At 40.3% G+C, this 20,070-nt stretch overlaps 1 protein-coding gene across 2 annotated transcripts in view; it reads left to right on the forward strand.

Annotated features, from left to right (window-relative positions):
- Nucleotides 1-20,070, forward strand: part of WDR93 (WD repeat domain 93) — a 51,280-nt gene that overhangs the window by 2,825 nt on the left and 28,385 nt on the right. For both annotated transcript variants that reach the window (XM_011986331.1, XM_011986332.1), the window contains exons 2-5: nucleotides 6,793-7,137; nucleotides 8,327-8,519; nucleotides 10,929-10,993; nucleotides 17,447-17,525. In XM_011986331.1, coding sequence (XP_011841721.1) covers nucleotides 6,832-7,137; nucleotides 8,327-8,519; nucleotides 10,929-10,993; nucleotides 17,447-17,525 — 643 coding nt within the window. In that variant the 5' untranslated portion in view covers nucleotides 6,793-6,831. The remainder of the gene's footprint in view (nucleotides 1-6,792; nucleotides 7,138-8,326; nucleotides 8,520-10,928; nucleotides 10,994-17,446; nucleotides 17,526-20,070) is intronic.

Consider the following 20,070-nt stretch of genomic DNA (forward strand, 5'->3'; position numbering starts at 1 on the left):
GATGGTGGATCCCTGCCATTATCCACCAGACCCTGGGTTTCTGTACTATAGAGAAAGGTGCCTCAGAAGGAATGTGTAAGATAATTGCTTAAGGGCAGAATTTATGGCAAGGATGATAACATCAAGGTTGTTTTGACCTAAGGGCAATATTTACAGTAAGCGGTGCTCTAACACAAGGAATGAGCCCAACTGGAAATCTTAGAGGTTTTTCTGGAACTGGGGATAATCAGAAGTTAACATGGAGGATTAGCATCCAAGATGGAGTTCCTTTGACCTCCACATTAGCATTTTAAGAAATTGCCAAACTGTTTTCCAAACCAGTTGTACTATTTTGGATTCCCAACAGTGTGTATGAGCATTCTTATTGTACGTCTTCAACAACACTTGTATGGTCTATCTTTTTAGGCGTTTTAATATATATGTAGTGGTATCTCATGATTTTAATTTGCATTTCACAAATGACTAATGATGCTGAACATCTTTTTATGAGTCTGTCTGCCATCTGTATATCTTCTTTGGTTAAGTATCTGTACAAATCTTTTGCACATATTTAAAATTTGGGTTATTTCTTTTTTTTTTTTGAGACGGAGTCTCGCTCTGTCTCCCAGGCTGGCGTGCAGTGACACTATCTCGGCTCACTGCAAGCTCCACCTCCCGGGTTCACACCATTCTCCTGCCTCAGCCTCCCAAGTAGCTGGGACTACAGGTGCCCACCACCACGCCCAGCTAATTTTTTGTATTTTTAGTAGAGACGGGGTTTCACCGTGTTAGCTAGGATGGTCTCGATCTCCTGACCTCGTGATCTGCCTGCCTTGGCCTCCCAAAGTGCTGGGATTACAGGCGGGAGCCACCATGCCCGGCCAGGTTATTTCTTTTTGAGAGTTTTGAGAGTTTTAAAAATACTCTACACACAAGTAGTTTATTAGATAAGTGACTTGCACATATATTTTCTCCCAGTCTGAGGATTACCTTTTATTCTCTTAACAGTGTGTTTTGAAGAAATACAAGTTTATTTTCGAAAAGGTTTAAATGACCAGTTTGGTTTTTTTAGGTTATACTTTAATGTCATGTCTGGGAAATCTTTGTCTAAGTGAAGATTGCCAATGTTTTCTTCTAGAAGTTTTATAGTTTTCAGTTTTACATTTAGGTGTATGATTTTACTTTGAGTTAATGGTGCAAGGTATGGTTCAAAGTATGGATCAGCATTCATTTTTTTCCTATATAGATATCTAATTGCTCCAGCATTATTTGTTGAAAAGAATATCCTTTTTCCACTGAATTGTCTTTGTGCCCATGTCAAAAATAAGTTCTCCATATATGTTTGCATCTAATTTAGGACTCCCTATTTGGTTTCATTGATCTATTTGTTTATTTTGATACCAATTCCACACTGTCTTGAATATTGTGGCTTTGTGATAAGTCTTGAAATTAGGTAGTGTTAGTCCTCCAATTATGAGTTGTAAAATTAGCTTCTTAATTTCTGGAAAAAAAAAAGCCACCTGGGATTATCATAGGGATTGTGTTGAATTTGTACATGAATTTGAAAAGAATTGACATTTTAACAAAATTGAGTCTTCCAATTCATAAATAAGGTATCACACTCTCCATTTATTAAGGTCGTCTTTAATTTCTGTCAGCAATATTTTGTGGTTTTCAGTATATGGGTGGGTGTTTTTTAGAGAAGGAGTTTCGCTGTATTGCCCAAACTAGAGTGCAGCAACATGATCATAGCTCACTGCAACCTTGAACTCCTGGACTCAAAGCAATCCTCCCACCCACCGCAGCCTGCTGAGTTGCTAGAATTACAGGTGCAAACCACCTTGCCTAGCCCAGTTACAGGTTTTATATATCTTTTGTCAGATTTATCCCTAAGTATTTCATGTTTTTGATATTGTCGTAAATGGTATTTTTATTTCAGTGTTTGGTTTGTTGTTGCCAGTACATGGAAATACAATCAGTTTTTGTGTATTGAACTTGTATCCTACAGCCTTGCTTTCCTCATTTATTATTTCTAGAAAATGTTTTTGTAGATTTCATCAGATGTCCTATATAAGCGTATAATCTGGAGATAAGGCAGCTTTACATTTTTCTTTCCACTGATGAAATAGTTCCATAACTCCCAAAAAACTCGCTCATGCTGTCCATTTTTTTTTTTTTTTTTTTTGAGACAGAGCCTCACTCCATCACCCAGACTAGAGTGCAATGGCACAATCTCAGCTCAAACCTTTGCCTCCCAGGTTCAAGCAATTCTTGTGCCTCAGCCTCCTGAGTAGCTGGAATTACAGGCACACACCACCACACCCAGCTTATTTTTGTATTTTTAGTAGAGGTGGGGTTCACCATGTTGCCCAGGCTGGTCTTGAACTCCTGACCTCAAGTGTTCCACCCGCCTCGGCCCCCCAAAGTGTTCAGATTACAGACATGAGCCATCGCGCCCAGCTATGCTGTCCTTTTTGAATAACACCCTTCCCTGCTTATAGCTCGTGACAAACACTGATCTGTTCCCCATTACTCAGTTTGCATTTTTGAGAATGCTGTATAAATGGAATTACACTACATATAAATTTTGAGACTGGTTTATTTCACTCATCATAATGTCTTTGAGATTCATCCATGTTGTTGTGTGGATTAATAGTTTTTTGCTTTTTATTACTGATATGGATATACCACAGTTTGTTTATCCATTGATAAACCTGTTGAAGGACATTTGGATTGTTTACCATTTTGGACAATTATAAAGTAGAGCTGCCATAAACATTTGTGTAGAGGTTTTTGTGTGAACTTACATTGGTGGTGGCGGTTGTTGTCGTTGTTGTTGTTGTTTTTGTTTGAGACAGGGCCTCGCTCTGTCACGCAGGCTGGAGTACAGTGGTGTGATCATGGTTCACTGCAGCTTTGACCTCCCTAGCTAAGCAATCCTCCCACCTCAGCCTCCCAAGTAACTAGGACTATAGGTGCACATCACCACACCCAGCTAATTGACACCTTTATAATTTTTTTTTTTTTTTGATACAGAGTCTCGCTCTGTCACCCAGGCTGGAGTGCAGTGACGCAATCGGCTCACTGCAAGCTCCACCTCCCAGGTTCACGCCGTTCTCCTGCCTCAGCCTCCCAAGTAGCTGGGACTACAGGCGCCTGCCACCATGCCCAGCTAATTTTTTTTTTTGTAATTTTAGTAGAGATGGGGTGTCACCATGTTAGCCAGGATGGTCTCGATCTCCTGACCTTGTGATCCACCCGCCTCGGCCTCCCAAAGTGCTGGGATTACAGGCGTGAACCACCACACCCGGCCCACCTTTATCATTATTAAATGAACTTCTTTATCGCAGGTATTATTCTTTGCTCTGAAATATACTGTGTCTGATATTAATGTAGTCACTCCAGCTTTCTTCTGACTAGTGTTAGCATAGTATACCTTTGTTCACCCTCTCAGTTTTGGCCTACTTGTGTCTTAATATTTAAGTGGGGTTTTTGTACACAGCATATATTGAGTCTTATCTATTCTGACAACTTCTATCATTTGATTGGAGTGTTTACATTTGATGTGATTATTGATATGGTTAGGTTTTGCTATTTACTTTCTCTTTGTCCCATCTGTTCCTTGTTTCCTTTTTCCTCTTTTTTGCTTTTTTAAATTAAGTATTTAAATTGAGTATTTTTATGTGTTTTATCGCTTTTGTTGGCTATAACTCTTTATTTCCTTAGTGGTTAATTTAGGGTTTAGAGTATGCATCTTTAACCTAGCATAGCCTACCTTCAAGTGATATTAGTATACTTCCATTTCTCCACTCCTAGCCCTTGTATTATTATTGTCATACATTTTTCTTTACATATGTTATTAATCCTACACTACATTTTTATTTTTTGTTTAAGCATTTTAAATGTCTTTTAAAGATATTTAAATAATAAGAAAAATCTTTTAATTTACCTAATGCATCCAGTGTTTTTCACTTCTTTATGTAAATTTCTATTTCCACCTGATACCATTTTCTTTTATTTATTTAATTTGAAACAGGATCTCTGTCACCCAAGCTGGAGTGCAGTGACACTATCATGGCTCACTGCAGCCTTAACCTCTTGGGCTCAAGTGATCCTCCAAGCACATGCCACCATGCCTGGCTAATTAAAAAATTTTTTTTCTCCCTTTGTTGCCCAGGATGGTCTTGAACTTCAGGGCTCAAGCGATCCTCCCACTTCAGCCTCCCAAAGTTCTGGGATTATAGGTGGGAGTTACTATACCCTGTTCCTTTTCCTTTAGCCTAAAAGCCTTTATTTTACATTATTTATTTTAATGCTAGTTTGTTGATGATTAATTCTTTTAATTTTTGTATGTCTAAAAAGGCTTTATTTCACTTTAATTTTCTGAAAAATATGTTTTCTGGATATAGAATACCAGAGTGACAAGTTTTTTTCTTTCAGTACTTTCAGATGTTGCTTCACTGTTTCTCACTTGCATGGTTTCCTTCAATAAGTCTGCTGTTATTTTTTACTTTGTTCCTTGGTACATGGCATGTCTTTCTTCTTCTGGCTGCTTTCAAATTTTGTCTTTATCCATAATTTTTATATAGTTTTTCTTCTCAAATCTGTGGGTTTATAGTTTTAATCAAATTTAGAAAATTTTTGCCCATTATTTCTACAATTTTTTTTTTTTCTGTTTCTTCCCTCTTTTGGGGATTTCAGTCACGCTTGTATTAGGCCACTTCAAATGACTTCACACCTCAGTTCTTCTCTTTTTTCAGTCTTTTTTCTTCTTTTGTTTCATTTTGTTTCTATTGCCGTGTCTTCAAGTTTGTTTCTATTTTGTTTCTATTGCCGTGTCTTCAAGTTTTCTTCTGCCCATCTAATTTGTTTTCCTCTGAAATCTTCATGTTAATCTAATCTGATGTATTTTTCATCTCAGACCTTACAGCTGTGTCTCTAAAAGCTCATACAGATATAGATATAACAGTTATAACTTTATAACTTTGTGGCAAAAGTTGTAACTGTTTTGTCTGCTAATTCTAATGTCTATATTGACTCTGGTTCAGCTTTAGTTGATCAATTTTTCTCTTTATTATGGCTTATATTTTCTTGCTTTTCTATAGCTCAAGTAATTTCTTTATTGGATCCTAGACATTGCGAATTTTACTCCATTGAATGCTGGATATTTTTATATTCCTCTAAATATTCTTGAACTTTGTTCTGGGATGCAGAATGTTACTTAGACATAGTTTGATTATCTAACTTCTAAGATTTGATGGGTGATAACAGAGGAGCATTTATTCTAGGGCTAATTTTTCCCACTACCAAGGCAAGATTTTTCGGAATACTCTACATAATCCCTGTGAATTATGAGGCTTTCCAGTCTTGCTGGTGGAAATAGGCATTATTCTTGGCCCTTTGTGAGCTCAGCTTACTCTCCCCGCTAATAATTAATTCAGTGGTTCTTTCCCCAGTGTCAGCTAGTGTCTTCATACTCACACATTGAAAGCATCACAAATGTACTCCAGCCAGTAAGCAAAGATGACGATGGCAGCGGGGTTTTTACAAGACTTCATGACCGTAGGCACTCATACAGTCCAAGACCCTACTCCACTATATATTAAGCACCTTAAAATGTATCCCATGTTCTACATTAAATATTTTTTTAAAAACTGTGACATATGAAAGGCTTTTTATATTGTACAATTTTGAGGTTTTTTTTTTTGAGACGGGGTCTCACTCTGTTATCTAGGGTAGAATGCAGTGGCACAATCTTAGCTCACTGCAACCTCAAACTCCTGGGCTCAAGAGGTTCTCCCACCCCACCCTCCCAAGTAGCTGCAGATGCATACCACCATGCCCAGCCAATTTTTAAATTGTTTGTATAGATGGGATCTTGCTATGTTTCCCAAGCTAGTCTCCAACTCCTGGCCTCAAGCAATCCTCTCACCTTGGCCTCCTGAAGTGCTGGGATTTTGGGCATGAACCACCCCACAGGCCCTACAATTTTGAATTTTCTGAAGTAAAGATTACTCGTTCTCTTGTAGACATGAACTTTATTTGTATACATATACAGACTTTCATATATTTATAAGTTGATGTATACATATCTATGTGTGTGTATACACACACACACAGAGTGGAGATAATACACTGTAAATGTTTTTGTAAATATTTAATTATCATCCACAGGAGCAATAAGTATTTCATTCCCCAAATCTGTGGCGCAGATAGAAGTGGAATTTTGTGGGTCTTATTTTGGTCAATTCTTTTTTTAATGTCTCAAACATTTCTGGGGGGTCTTGAAAAATCTCATGGGCCCTGAGCACTGTGTCTGCAGAACTCCTGGGCAGCAGTAGTGGGAAAGGAGAAAAGGGAACAAATCAGTCGGGATTGGGAGTGCTTGAACTGCATCCGATTGGGAGTGAAGGAAAGAAAGGGAGGAGAGTTGTGGCTCACTGCCCACCTGGCTTGGGCACAGCCATCTGTAGAGAGAAAGGAATGAGGAGAAAGCATAAGTTGTAGGAGAGAGGGTGAATTGTATTTGGGACAGAAAGACATCCTCCCTCCTATCAACAAGGGTATCAAATTCCTCTTTCCTTCTTAGTACACATCATCTAGGGTTGGCCTGGAAAATACCGCCTCCTCTAATGTCCTTACTAATTTGAAGAGCATATCCTAATAATGTGGTAATAGTCCTCTGGTAATTAAGGAAAATGCCAGTCTGTGGAATAAACAGTCCCTATTGGCTATTGTGCTAGAAAAGGGTGGTGTGCTATCTTCTCATTGTTTCCTTTTTTCCAGAATTCCTTTGTTTACTTCTCTTATCAGCTTTTCAGAGTTTCGTAGAGATTCCCAGTGCCACCTTCTATGATGTCATTCCCCAGAGGAAGTCAGACCCAGAAGATAAGGCACCCCATTGGTACACGAAAGGGACCATTGGAGGTGCCACCCCCAACAGAGAAGGACTGGCCTAAAGACGATGAAGAGGATAATGTCCTTGTGGATCCAGATGAGGAGCTGGATTCCTTGCCTCAGCCTTATCGTATGATCAACAAACTGGTGAACCTTCTGTTTGACCAGTCTTGGGAAACTATTGAAGAAAGGAACGCACTGAGGGAAGCTGAGAGCAGCCAGATCCAGCCCACCGTCTTCCCTCCACTTGGAGAAATCCAGGTATGGAGTAAGCGGTTGACCAGGAGTCCCTGTTTCTCAGTTGAGTGTTAATAAATGAAAGCCCCTGATCCAGGAAGGAATTCCTACCAGAAAGCTGCTTTCAGTAAGTCAGTGCATGTTTGAAAGATTAGAAGCATGCTGATGTTGATTAAAATGATCTGGTAATTGCCTGGGGAAATATGGGGCATTCTGGTTAATTGAATATTATCCTTTTATATTCAGTGGTTGTTACTGAAAAAGCTTCTTTTTTTTTTTTTCTCTGTCCCCAAGGCTGGAGTGCAGTGGCCGGATCTCAGCTGACTGCAAGCTCCGCCTCCCGGGTTTACGACACTCTCCTGCCTCAGCCTCCCGAGTAGCTGGGACTATAGGCGCCCGCCACCTCGCCCGGCTAGTTTTTTGTATTTTTTAGTAGAGACAGGGTTTCACCGTGTTAGCCAGGATGGTCTCGATCTCCTGACCTCGTGATCCACCCGTCTCGGCCTCCCAAAGTGCTGGGATTACAGGCTTGAGCCACCGCACCCAGCGGAAAAATCTTAATGTATTCATCTACTCTCTTGCTAGATGGCTAAGGATCTGCCAGAGCCTTGGCTACCGTTCTTCCCACAGTGCACTAGCTGAATAAAGTACAGGGCCTGTGGTCATGCCTAGTGTTGTGAATATGCATTTATTCTCAACTCCCTTGTTTTCTCTGTTCTCTTTGCCCTAACAGTGAAATACTATGAATTTCTTGATGTTTAGGCAAGAGTTTTAGATGAGCACTATGTTTGGGAATATTGTTTTTTCGGGTTTTTTTTTTTTGAGACAGAGTTTCCCTCTTGTTGCCCAGGCTGGAGTGCAATGGCATGATCTCGGCTCACTGTAACCTCCGCCTCCCAGGTTCAAGCATTCTCCTACCTCAGCCTCCTAAGTAGCTGGGATTACAGGGATATGCCACCATACCTGGATAATTTTTGTATTTTTAGTAGAGATGGGGTTTTACCATGTTGGCCAGGCTGGTCTCAAACTCTTGACCTCATGTGATCTGCCCACCTTGGCCTCCAAAAGTTCTGGGATTACAGGCTTGAGCCACCACGCCTTGCCAGGAAATGTTATTATTATCTAGGAAGGGCCCCTGACTGTCTCTGAAAGCTAACTCCTATTATTTGAAGATAGTGACAACTGAAAATAATATTTTTCCTTGTTTTCCCAGCTGAACAAAATGCCAAATTGTATGGCTGTTTCCCAAGACTATGTGTTTATTGGAGGAGCCAAAGGATTTGCAATTTATAATATCTACAATGCTAAACAAATATATGCATGGGAGAAGCTTAAGGTTGATGTCACTTCCATCTGGGCCACAGATTTGGGGAATGAAATACTTATTGCTCCTGTGGATGAAATGGGTATTGTTCTTCATCTTTCTTTTTAGCCTAATTTACAGGTACCTGTAGACTGTTCTCAGTTTAATCTCCTTTCGAGGTATGGGTGGGGCCAGGCATGGAGACTTCTCCCTGGTCATGTAATAGTAACTATACGTACAGAACAGGTATGGTGGGTCAGGTACTGTTCTACCATTCCACATGTGCTAGCCCATTTAATCCTCACGGCAGCCCTAGAGGGGAAGTACAATTTTTTATTCCTGTTCAGAAGAGGCAGCTGACTTATGGAAGTTAAATAACTTACTTGAGGTAACATGGAAAGTCAGGCTTCAAACCAGGCAGTATGGCCCTGGAGTCCACACCCTTCCAGCACTCAGCAGTCCTCTCATACAAACCAGAGCTTGCTCTTTTTCCTTCAGCCTGAGGATGAACCAGGCCTCCATGGGGAGTATGGTATGGAAAACTGTAGACAGTGTCCTAGATAGGTGAGCTGTTACTCTTGGTTGCCCCCCAAAAGCTAGGCTCCCTCTAGCCTGTCCTTATGTTTGGGTGAAACAGACTGTTACCTGTGGATATGAGGAGCTTTCCTGCTTTGTGGAGGATGAGAAGGCAGATGTCAGCATTGGAAGTGAGTGAGGAGGCTGTGTCATGTTGTGGCAGACAGAGTGGAGAGTGTCTGCTCACTTGGAGATCATCTGTGAAGGCATGCATCTCTCTAGACATCAGGCTCTGCTCAACCAGCACAGGCACACTGAAGAACTTTCTGCAGGGGAGTGACCTGACCAGACTGGCATTTAAGAAGGGCATTCTGGCAGGAGTTTGAAAAAGGCAAAATGAGAGGCAGAAAAACTATTGCAGTCATTGAGGAGAGAAAATTCTGAACAGCGGAACTAAGGCAGGGGCTGTTAAAATGAAAAGGAAGGCCAGGTGCAGTGGCTCATGCCTGTAATCCCAGCATTTTTGGAAGCCTAGGCATGTGGATCACTTGTGGTCAGGAGTTTGACACCAGCCTGGTCAACATGGTGAAACCCTGTCTCTACTAAAAATACAAAAAAAAAAAAAAATTAGCCAGGCATGGTGGTGGTCGCCTGTAATCCCAGCTACTCGGGAGGCTGAGGCAGGAGAATTGCTTGAACTCAGGAGGCAGAGGTTCCAGTGAGCTGAGATTGCACCATTGCACTCCAGCAATGGTGACAAAATGAGACTCCAGCTCCAAAAAAAAAAAAAGAAAAAGTGTACTGTGGTTATGTAAGATGTTAACATTAAGGGAAACAAGACAAGGGATACAAAGAAACTCTACTATTTTTGCAACTTTTTATAAGTTTAAAATTAGTTCAAAATAAAAAGCTTAAAAAAATGAAAGGAATATTTAATGGAGAAACTTAGGGAATGATGGAATATGCATATGGGTCAAGTAGTGGGAAAGTGTGCTGGGGGGCAATGAAGAAGAATGCCTCCTCCTTTGTGCCTTAGATAACTGGGTGGATTGTGATGCCATTTCTTGATAACAGTTATGGGAAAATAAGATTTCAGGGTTCTGTGAGTTGAAGAATTCCATTTGAACATGTGCAGACTTGAGGCATCTAGGGATATATCTCTGTGGGAATGTTGATACTCAGAAGGAGTTTGATGTAAAGATAGGATCACACATTTATCACACTATATTATACTAGTTGATTTCAAGTCTGTGTAGCCCTCAATATGATGAATCTGAAGGTAGACTGTCTTGGTGTCCCTAGCACATTTGTTAGCATGAATCTGATATCCCATGAATCTGTATTGGGTTGAGTTAGACGTTCACCTACAGTGGGCCAGATGCCTTTACAAGGTTATATTATAGTGTAGAAAGGCAAGTCATAAGTATGTGGGAGGCACCTCAAGAAAGAAGTAAGAAGTCATTATGGGTGATGTTTGTATACTGGAGCCATTAGGTTAAATGGGAATTAGATTTACTTACTAATTCAACAAAATTAACTGCATGAGGAGATGGTTGGGATTGAGAGGCAAGACACATCAAACAGTGAGCTATGATCCTTTCCCTCAAAGAATCCATGAATTCTCAAGCGGAATACAGTACATTTGCAGCAAACAGTTGGATAATGGTGTGAAGCAGTAAGGGATGGTATGCTCAGACAGATAGGAGTCAACAAGTGGATGGATGTAGCCCATGTCTTACAGGAGATGTCTGGGAGATGCCGGTGGAGTCGGGGTAGGTGGAGAGGACCCAGGAAGGAAAACAACCTGAACATTTCAAGTGAGGGGTGGAGGAAGACAGGGAGACCAAGAGCAGCATAGGCAGTGGAGGGGCTGGGAAGGAGGCCTAAGAATGAGCGAGCTCATCATGTTAAGTTCACAAAGTCAAATATAAAAAATTCCAGTTCCTCTTCAGCTCAATTGTCTGTCTTACATTCTCACTTATTTTTTCTGTTTCAGGTGTCATTAGACTCTTTTATTTTTATAAGGAAGGTCTTTACCTAGTCAAAGCCATCAATGAAGTGGTGAGTTCCTATTCTTTCACCATTAGCTGGGCCAAAAGCTGTAGCAAATTAAGTTTACTTTTAATATGGAAGCAATGATAGCTGGCCTAGATTAGAAAGAAATAGAGACTTCCTTGGCCAGAGAGCCTCCTCCAAAATATCCAATTAAAAGATCCCCCACCATCAAAGGGTGCATGCTGAATTCCTTGGATTTAGTTACCCTGTTGTCAAGAAAAGAAAATTAGCAAAGGAACTCCAGATTTTTCTTTTGAGAATCAGACCAACATATCTAATAAGTACTTAAAAGTCCCTAAATGTCCTAGGCTGTTTCACATTCCCCATCCCTTGCCCATGCTGTTCCTTCTGCTTCAAATGCTCTCCTCATCTCCCTGCCTGCCTTTTCTCCCCACCAAAATTTCCCCCATTCTTCAAGACCAGCTCAAATACCTCCTCTAAGATACTTTCCCTTATATACCCAAGAGGAGCTGATCTCTTTCTGCTTTGTGCCACTGACAAAGAGAACACAATTTCTACCACGGTGTTTCCCACACCCTCTACCCTAATTTGTTCATACGACTGCTTCTCCTGAGGGAAGAGGACCTGTCTTATTTACCTTTCGAATCCCCTTTTCCCAGATCATTGCCTACAATACTGTAAGTTTTCAGAAATTATTTTTTAAATCAGTGAATTCCCAAAAGAGAGGGTGTTGCTCAGAGTATGTTTTTTTTTTCTTAAATAGAGACAGAGTCTTGCCATGTTGTTGCCCAGCCTGGTCATGAACTCCTAGCCTCAGGTGATCCTCCTGCCTCAGCCTCCCAAAGTACTGGGATTACAGGTGTGAGTCATAGTAGACTTTTTATTATAATTTGTCTTCTAAGAAATACTATTGATGGGCACCAAGGCAATTCAGTGGGGGCCAAAAGAAAATATTTTCAGCAAATAATGCTAAAACACTGGAAAAGCAAGTATGGAAAAATGAACTTCAACTCTGCTTCACACTATACATAAAAATTAATTTGATAGGGATTTTAGATCTAAATGTAAAGGCTAAAAACATTTCTTCTTGAAAAAAAAAACACACACACACAGAAGAATTTTTTTTTTTTTTGCCACCTTGGGGCAGGCAGAGATTTCTTAGGACCATGAAAAGCACTAATCATAAAATAAAATATTAATATTGGACTTCATTCCTCACACCATATACAAAAAGTAACTCAAAATGGATCATATACCTGTATGTAAAACCTAAAACTATAAAACTTCTAGACTGAAACATACAAAGAAAGTGATCCTGGGTTAGGTAAATATATTTTAGCCACAATATCAAAAGCATGATCCATAAAAGAAAAGGTAAACTGGACTTTATCAAAATTTAAAACTTCTGTAAAGGATATTGTTAACAGAACGAAAATGCAACCCATAGACTGGGAGAATTCATTGAAAATGACATATATGATAAGGGACTTGTAACTGGACTATATAAAGAACTCTCAAAACAAGGAAACGATGTAACTTTTTTTTTAATGGACAAAGGATTTGAAAATAATTCACCAAAGAAGATATATGGAAGGCAAATAAGATGCTCAAGATCATTAGTCATTAGGGAGGTGGAAATTAAAATCACAATGAGATATAATTACACATGTATTAGAATCCTCAAATTAAAAACACTCACCAAAAATAGGTCAGGCACATTGGCTCATGCCTTTAATCCTAGCACTTTGGGAGGCAGGCAGGTAGATCACTTAAGGTCAGGAGTTTGAGACCACCCTGGCCAACATGGTGAAACCCCATCTCTACTAAAAATACAAAACTTAGTTGAGCATGGTGGCAGGCATCTACATCCCAGCTCAGGAGGCTGAGACACGAGAATCATTTGAACCCGGGAGGCAGAGGTTGAAGTGAGCTGAGATTGTGCCGCTACACTCCAGCCTGGGTGACAGAGCAAGTCTGTTTCAAAACACACAGACACACACAGACACAGACACACACACACACACACACACACACAAATAAAAAAATAATAACAAAAGAAAAAATAAAAATAAAAAAAGGAAAATAAAAAATAAATAAAAACACTCACCATACCAAGTGTTGGCAAAGATATGCAACAATTGGAACTCTTCCTATGCACTGCTGGTGGTAAAGTATAATAGTACAACCACTTTGGCAGTTCCTTCAAAAGTTAAACATGTACTTACCATGTGATCCAGCCATTCCACTCCTAAGTATTTACCCAGGAGAAATGAAAGTGTATGCCCATACCAAGGCTTGTACATGAATGTTCATTGCAGCTTTATCTGTAATGGCCAAAAACCGGAAACCATCCAAATGTCCATCAACAGGTGAATGGATAAGTAATTGTGGTGTATCCATACAGTGGGATATACTATTCAATAAAAGGGAGTGAACTATTAATGCATATAACAACATGTATGAATTTCAAAATAATTAAGTGAAAGAAGTCAGATAAAAAATACATAACTGTATGGTTCCATTTTTATAAAACTGTAGAAAATGCAAACTAATCTAGTGATGGAAAACAGATCTGTTGTTGCCTGGGGCAATACAACACAGGCAGGAAGAAACATTTGGAGGTGATGGATATGTTCACTGTCTTGACTGTGGTGTTGGTTTCAAGAGGTACACATATGTCAAAACTTATCTAATTGTACACTTCAAACATGCTGTTATGTCATGATACCTCTAATAAAGCTGTTAAAAAATTTTAAATTTCTGCTCATCAAAAGATGCTATTAGAGTTCAGTCAGTAGCAGGAGCAGAGAGCAGACCCCAGAGAGCCCTGAACAGCCCCACCTCCACCTGGCCTAGTGACAGTCACACCCTGGAGGAGCTACAGCTGTTGCAGCTGGCCCCAGTCACCATCACCACAACCCTGAGCAAGGAGGCTGAGACCCAGCAGCTGCCAGTCCTCAGCAGTGCCCACATCCGTACCACAAAAAGTGGTTGCTAGGGTGGCTAGGACAAGAGGGTCACTGCAGTGAAAATTTCGGAAACAAATAATTCAATGTCAGGAATGGATATGGTTTCATCAACAGAAAGGACATCAAGGAGGTGTATTTGGACAGCAGACAGTCATAGAAGAATAACCCCAGGAAGTGCTTTCCCAGTGTAGTAGGTGGAGTTTGAGGTTATTGAAGGGTATGGAGGTCGCAAATGTTACAGGCCCTAATTGCATTCCCATGCAAGGCAGTAGATCTGCAGCAGACTAACCATTATGAATGCTGTCTGCGTCATAGGGCCAGTCCTCCACTCACTCACCAGCTGAATTATCAGAATAGTGAGAGTGGGGAAAGGACCAAGGGTCAAAGAGTGTTCCTGAAGGCCAGGCTCAACAGCTGGCCCAGGCATGGGTTTCTAGCTTGTGGCGACCCTGTGGGTACCTACGTTATTGTGGTGCACCACTGTTGTGGCTGTGACAACCAGGTGCCCACCGTATTGCAGCCGTCCTTTGCAGGGAGAAGTGACGGAGGTGCTGACAACCAGGGTGCAGGAGAACAAGGTGGACCAGTGACACAATCCTAGACCACAATTCTTCAGGGCCCCTTCTCACCAAAGACAGCTTAGAGAGGTCAGCAATGAAGAGGAGAAGGAAAATCAAGATGAGACACAAGGTCAGCAACTGCAACTTCAGTTACAGATGTAGGTGTCCATGAAATCCTAAACCCCAATGTGGCAGAGACAAAAGCAAGGGATCCACCAGCTGAGAATGCCTTGGCTCCTGAGGCTGGGCAAGGTGGGGGTGATTTATTTATTTATTTATTTATTTATTTATTTATTTATTTATTGCCTGTTAACCAGATAACCAGAACTAATTACATTATCAGTGCAGCATCTGGTTTTTAAAAAGCCAAACTACAAACTGCTAATAAAGGCCTTAAATAATAATAATAATAATAAATAAAATAAGAAAATATAAAAACAAGCCACAGACTGGGAGAAAGTATCAGTTTTTTTATATATCCTTTATATATATTTCTATATCCTTTAATGTATTTGTATCCAGAATATCCAAAGAACTCCAAATCAATAATAAAAAGATCCAATAAAAGATGGCAAAAGACTTAAACTGACATTTACAAAAGGAGACAGGGTTTCGCCCCATTGCCCAGACTGGTCTTGAACTCCTGGACCCAAGCAGTCCTCCCACCTTGACCTCCCGAAGTGCTGAGATTACAGGTGAGGTAGTTTCTTACAAAGTTAAACCTGTGATACATCAAGCCCATTGTTAGAAATTTACCCAAAAGAAATGAAAACATTTGTTCACAAAAAAATTTGTACAAGATGTTCTTAGCAGCTGTATTTGTAATTAAAAAAAAAAAAAAAAAAAAAAACGTAATCAAGGCCAGGTACAGTGGCTTATGCCTGTAATCCCAGTACTTTGGAAGGCTGAGGTGGGCGGATCATGAGGTTGGAGAACAAGACCATCCTGGCTAATATGGTGAAACCCCGTCTCTACTAAAAATACAAAAACTTAGCCGGGTGTGGTGGCACACACCTGTAGTCCCAGCTACTTGGGAGGCTGAGACAGGAGAATTGCTTGAACCCGGGAGGCAGAGATTGCAGTGAGCTGATATTGCACCACTGCACTCCAGCCTGGATGACAGAGCGAGACTCCATCTCAAAACAAAAACAAAAAAAAAACGTAATCAGAGAACAAATAAAAATTTGTGGTAGACTAAGTCAATGGAACACTAATCAGCAATAATAAATAATAAACAACTGATGATTAAAAACAACACAGCAGATGAAACTCAGAAACATCAAGTTGAATGACAGAAGCCAGACACAAAAGAGTACATTCTAATTATATGAAACTTAAGACCAGGTGAAATTTATCTGTGTTAGTGATGGAAAGCAGAACATTGGTTGCATATGGAAGTGTAACTGGCTCAAATAGGCATAAGGTAACTTTCTAGGATAATGGTAACGTCCTATACTTTGACTGGGTATTAGTTACATGGATATATAAGTTTGTCAAAACTCATCAAGTTATGCATTTAATACCTGTGCCTTTACCTATATTTAAATTTTATCTTTAAATAAACTCTCCTAAGAAAAAAAAATACTGGGAATGTCCCACAACTCATTTTATGAGACCAGCATAACTATGATATTCAAATTATCAGCGACGTTACAGAAAAAGTACTGTTGGTGGATTAAAACACCCCAAAATGTTTAAAATCCATTAATTCATAATTATATATTTTAAATACTTTATTATCGCCTTTGGAAGTTGTGAGGGCACAAACTCAGTATTCTGAAAACTGATAAGGGAAAGAATCAAGCTTTTATCCTGACTTTTTCATATGGGCAACCAAATTTCAAGGCAACCAAATAGTTGATGATGGAAAGATCTTCCTTATAGAAGAATTCTAACAAATGCAGAAGGAATGATAGAACTGAGGTATCCTACTCTTGTTCCCTATTACAAAGAATGGTCTAGGCAATAACCACCAATGGCTGATGGGGAAGTTTGTAATAAAGGAGTCAGGATGATAACTGTTCTCAATTGTCAACCTTAACATTACTAAAAGAGAGACAACCAGCTATTATGGGCCTTCTGATATGATGCAGTAGGAAGGACACAGTGCACCTGTGGAGTGTTCTTCCCAAAACATTGAACCTAAACCTAGTCAAAGCTGTAGATCTGATTATCAGTTTACAGGAAATACAGGAACCATGGAGATGCAATCAGTTCAGTTCACAATGTGAAAAATTCCATAGGGCAAATGACATGGTTTCTTCAACAAATAAATGGCAAACAGAAAAACAAACAAGGGAGCTAATATAAATTAAGAGACTTAGGAGATATATTAGTCTGGGCATGGTGACTCATGCCCCTATATTCCCAGCACTTTCAGAGGCCAACTTGGGAAGATCACTTGCAAGCCAGGAGTTCAAGACCAGCCTGGGCAACAAAGTGAGACTCCATCTCTCCTAAAATTTTTAAAAATTTAAAAAAAAAAAAAAAGCATAACCATTCACATTGAGCCTCTCTGACCTTATCCACAATTTGAGCAGGTTTCATACTAGGGTTACATTCAGTCTCTACCATAGTCTAGATAGAGCCTTTTGTCCAGCAACTACCAGAGTTTGCAGTGTCATGTAGAATTTATTTCAATTCAGTTGAATAATTGGATGCCAGCATAGGCTTTAGGGTTTGCACACCTGACCAGGAGATCCAATAGTATGCCAGAAGTCACCAGGAGTATTTAAGAGACCAGGAAATAAGTTCAAAAACCTTACATAGAAAAGCGAGTTCTACTTCTTGACATACCATCTTGTCCAATTCCTGTACAAAAACGGGAAGTATGAAGCAGTTTGAAGCATCTTTTCATGTCCCAAGCTTTAAAAGGATCTCTGCTCCTGGGTGCAAACCACAGAGAGCCCTGAAATACATTCTCTGTTGGCAGGCTATGCCTACTCTATCGACATCTCTTTTGTTTTCAGGATGATACCAGCAAGCAAACTACCTGTATAAAGATGGAGGTCTCTCAAGGAGGAGACTTTGCAGCCTTCCTCCTACAAGGCAAGATTAACCAAGACTGTTAAGGTTCAGATTTTCAGTCTCTTCCAAATGATTGCTTTTGTCCCTCCAAATCTTTTATTTAGAAATTATTTTCAATTTAAAGAAGAGTTGCAAAGAAATTACAGAGTTCCTTTATGCCCTTCACCCAGCTTCCCTAATATTAATGTTCAACATGGCCACACCACATTTGTCAAAACTAAGCAAATGACATTGGTACAGTACTATTAATTAACTCTTAACTACAGATTTTGTTTTAAATTTCACTAGTTTTTCCACTCATCTTTTTGGTTTTTTGTTTTTTTTTTGCTCCAAAGTTCAATCTGGGATACCATATTATATTTAGTCATTGTGTCTCCTTAGTCTCCTCCTATCTGGGATGGTTTCTTGGCCTTTCCTCATTTTTCAAGGCCTTAACATTTTTAAAAAGTACCAGTCAGGTATTTGGTAGAATATCCCCCAATTTCAACTTGTCTGATATTTTTCTCATGATTCAACTGGGGTTAAGGATTTGGGGGAAGATACAACAGAGGTGACGTGCTTTTCTCATTGCATCATATCAAGGGATACATTATAGCAGCGTTACTCACTACTTCTGATATTAACCTTGATCACTTGAAGTGGTGTCCGCCAGGTTTCTCCACTGTAGAGCTACTGTTTTTCCCTACATATCCTCTGTAAGGAGCAAGTCACTAGGTCCAGACCACACTCAAGGGGAAATGATAGAAATACCACCTCCTGGCCGGGCAAGGAGCACTTTGGGAGGCCAACGCGGGCGGATCACAAGGTCAGGAGTTCGAGACCAGCCTGACCAACATGGTGAAACCCCGTCTCTACTAAAAAAAAAATAATAATACAAAAATTAGCTGGGCGTGGTGGTGCACACTTGTAATCCCAGCTACTCAGGGAGCTGAGACAGGAGAATCGCTTGAACTTGGGAGGTGGAGGTTGCAGTGAGCTGAGATTGTGCCATTGCACTCCAGCCTGAGTGACAGAGCAAGACTCCGTCTCAAAAAAAAAAAAGAAGTACCACCTCCTGGACCGGATGTGGTGGCTCACGCTTATAATCTCAGCACTTTGGGTGACCGAGGCAGGCGGATCACCTGAGGTCAGGAGTTCAACACCAAGCTGGCCAACATGGTGAAGCCCCATCTCTACTAAAAATACAACAATGAGCTGGAGGTGGTGGTGGGCACCTGTAATCCCAGCTACTGGGGAGGGTGAGACAGAAGAACCGCTTGAACCTGGGAGGCGGAGGTTGCAGTGAGCTGAGATTGTGCCCCTGCACTCCAGCCTGGGCAACAAAGAGCGAAACTCCATCTGAAAAAAAAAAAAAAAAAAAAAGTATCACCTCCTGGAGGTAAGAGAATCAAAGAATTTTTGGACACGTGTTAAAACCACCACAGTAGTTAATAAATACTTGAGGGAGATACTTTGAGATGATGCTGATGTGCTGTTTCTCTTTAATGTTTTACCCACCAATCTTAGCACTCATCATTGGATCTTGCCTGCTGCAGTTATCACTGGGATAATAGAACATATTTTATACAAATGCTTGTTGCCTTGATTTTTAACCTGTAAATATTTAGATATATGGTATATGGGCCTCTATTTTATACTGTTGTCCAAGCCCCTTCCAATGTCAGGTATTTAAGGAAGATATGCATTTTATTTATTTATTTATTATTATTATTATTATTATTATTATTTTTGGAGATGGAGATGGAGTCTTGCTCTGTCGTCCAGGCTGGAGTGCAGTGGCATGATCTCAGCTCACTGCAACCTCTGCCTCCCAGGTTCAAGCGATTCTCCTGCCTCATCCTGCAAAGCAGCTGAGATTACAGGTGCCTGCCAGCACGCCCGGCTAATTTTTATATTGTTAGTAGAGACAGGGTTTCACCATGTCGGCCAGGCTGGTCTCGAACTCCTGACCTGAGGTGATCTGCCCGCCTCGGCCTTCGAATGCTAGGATTACAGACATGAGCCACCACGCTTGGCCAAGGATATGCATTTTATAATGCCTTATGTATTCAAGGAAACTTTTGCACCATCTGTACTGGTTTCCTGAGGCTGTCATAACAAAGTACCACAAACTGGGCAGCTTAAAACAATACATATTTATTCCCTTAGAGTCCTGGAGGCCAGAAGTCTGAAATTAAGGTGACCAGAAGATTACTTTTTAAGAAAAAATTTAGCCAGGATCCCATACCGTGGGAGAACAAACTTTCCCAGGTTAACATCTCCTCAAATATTGGTCAGAAGAATTCTTTAGGTACATCTTTCCCAATTCTAACCCTTCCTCAGACACACTCCTCTCAGTTACTGATTCTGTATGTGCTGCCTTCCTCCCCAGACAGGTAAAACTAAAGGCAAAATGTCAGTGGATGTGATCGCTTCAGCGGCACATATACTAAAGCTGGAACGATACAGAGATGATTAGCATGGCTCCTCTGCAAGGATGACACACAAATTCATGAAGCATTTCTTTTTTTTTTTTTTTTTTTTTTTTTATAGTTACAGAAACTAATAAAGGTTTGAAACATGTAAG

This window comes from Mandrillus leucophaeus, unplaced genomic scaffold (genome assembly GCF_000951045.1).
Source record: "Mandrillus leucophaeus isolate KB7577 unplaced genomic scaffold, Mleu.le_1.0 Scaffold297, whole genome shotgun sequence".
Lineage (NCBI taxonomy): Eukaryota > Metazoa > Chordata > Mammalia > Primates > Cercopithecidae > Mandrillus > Mandrillus leucophaeus.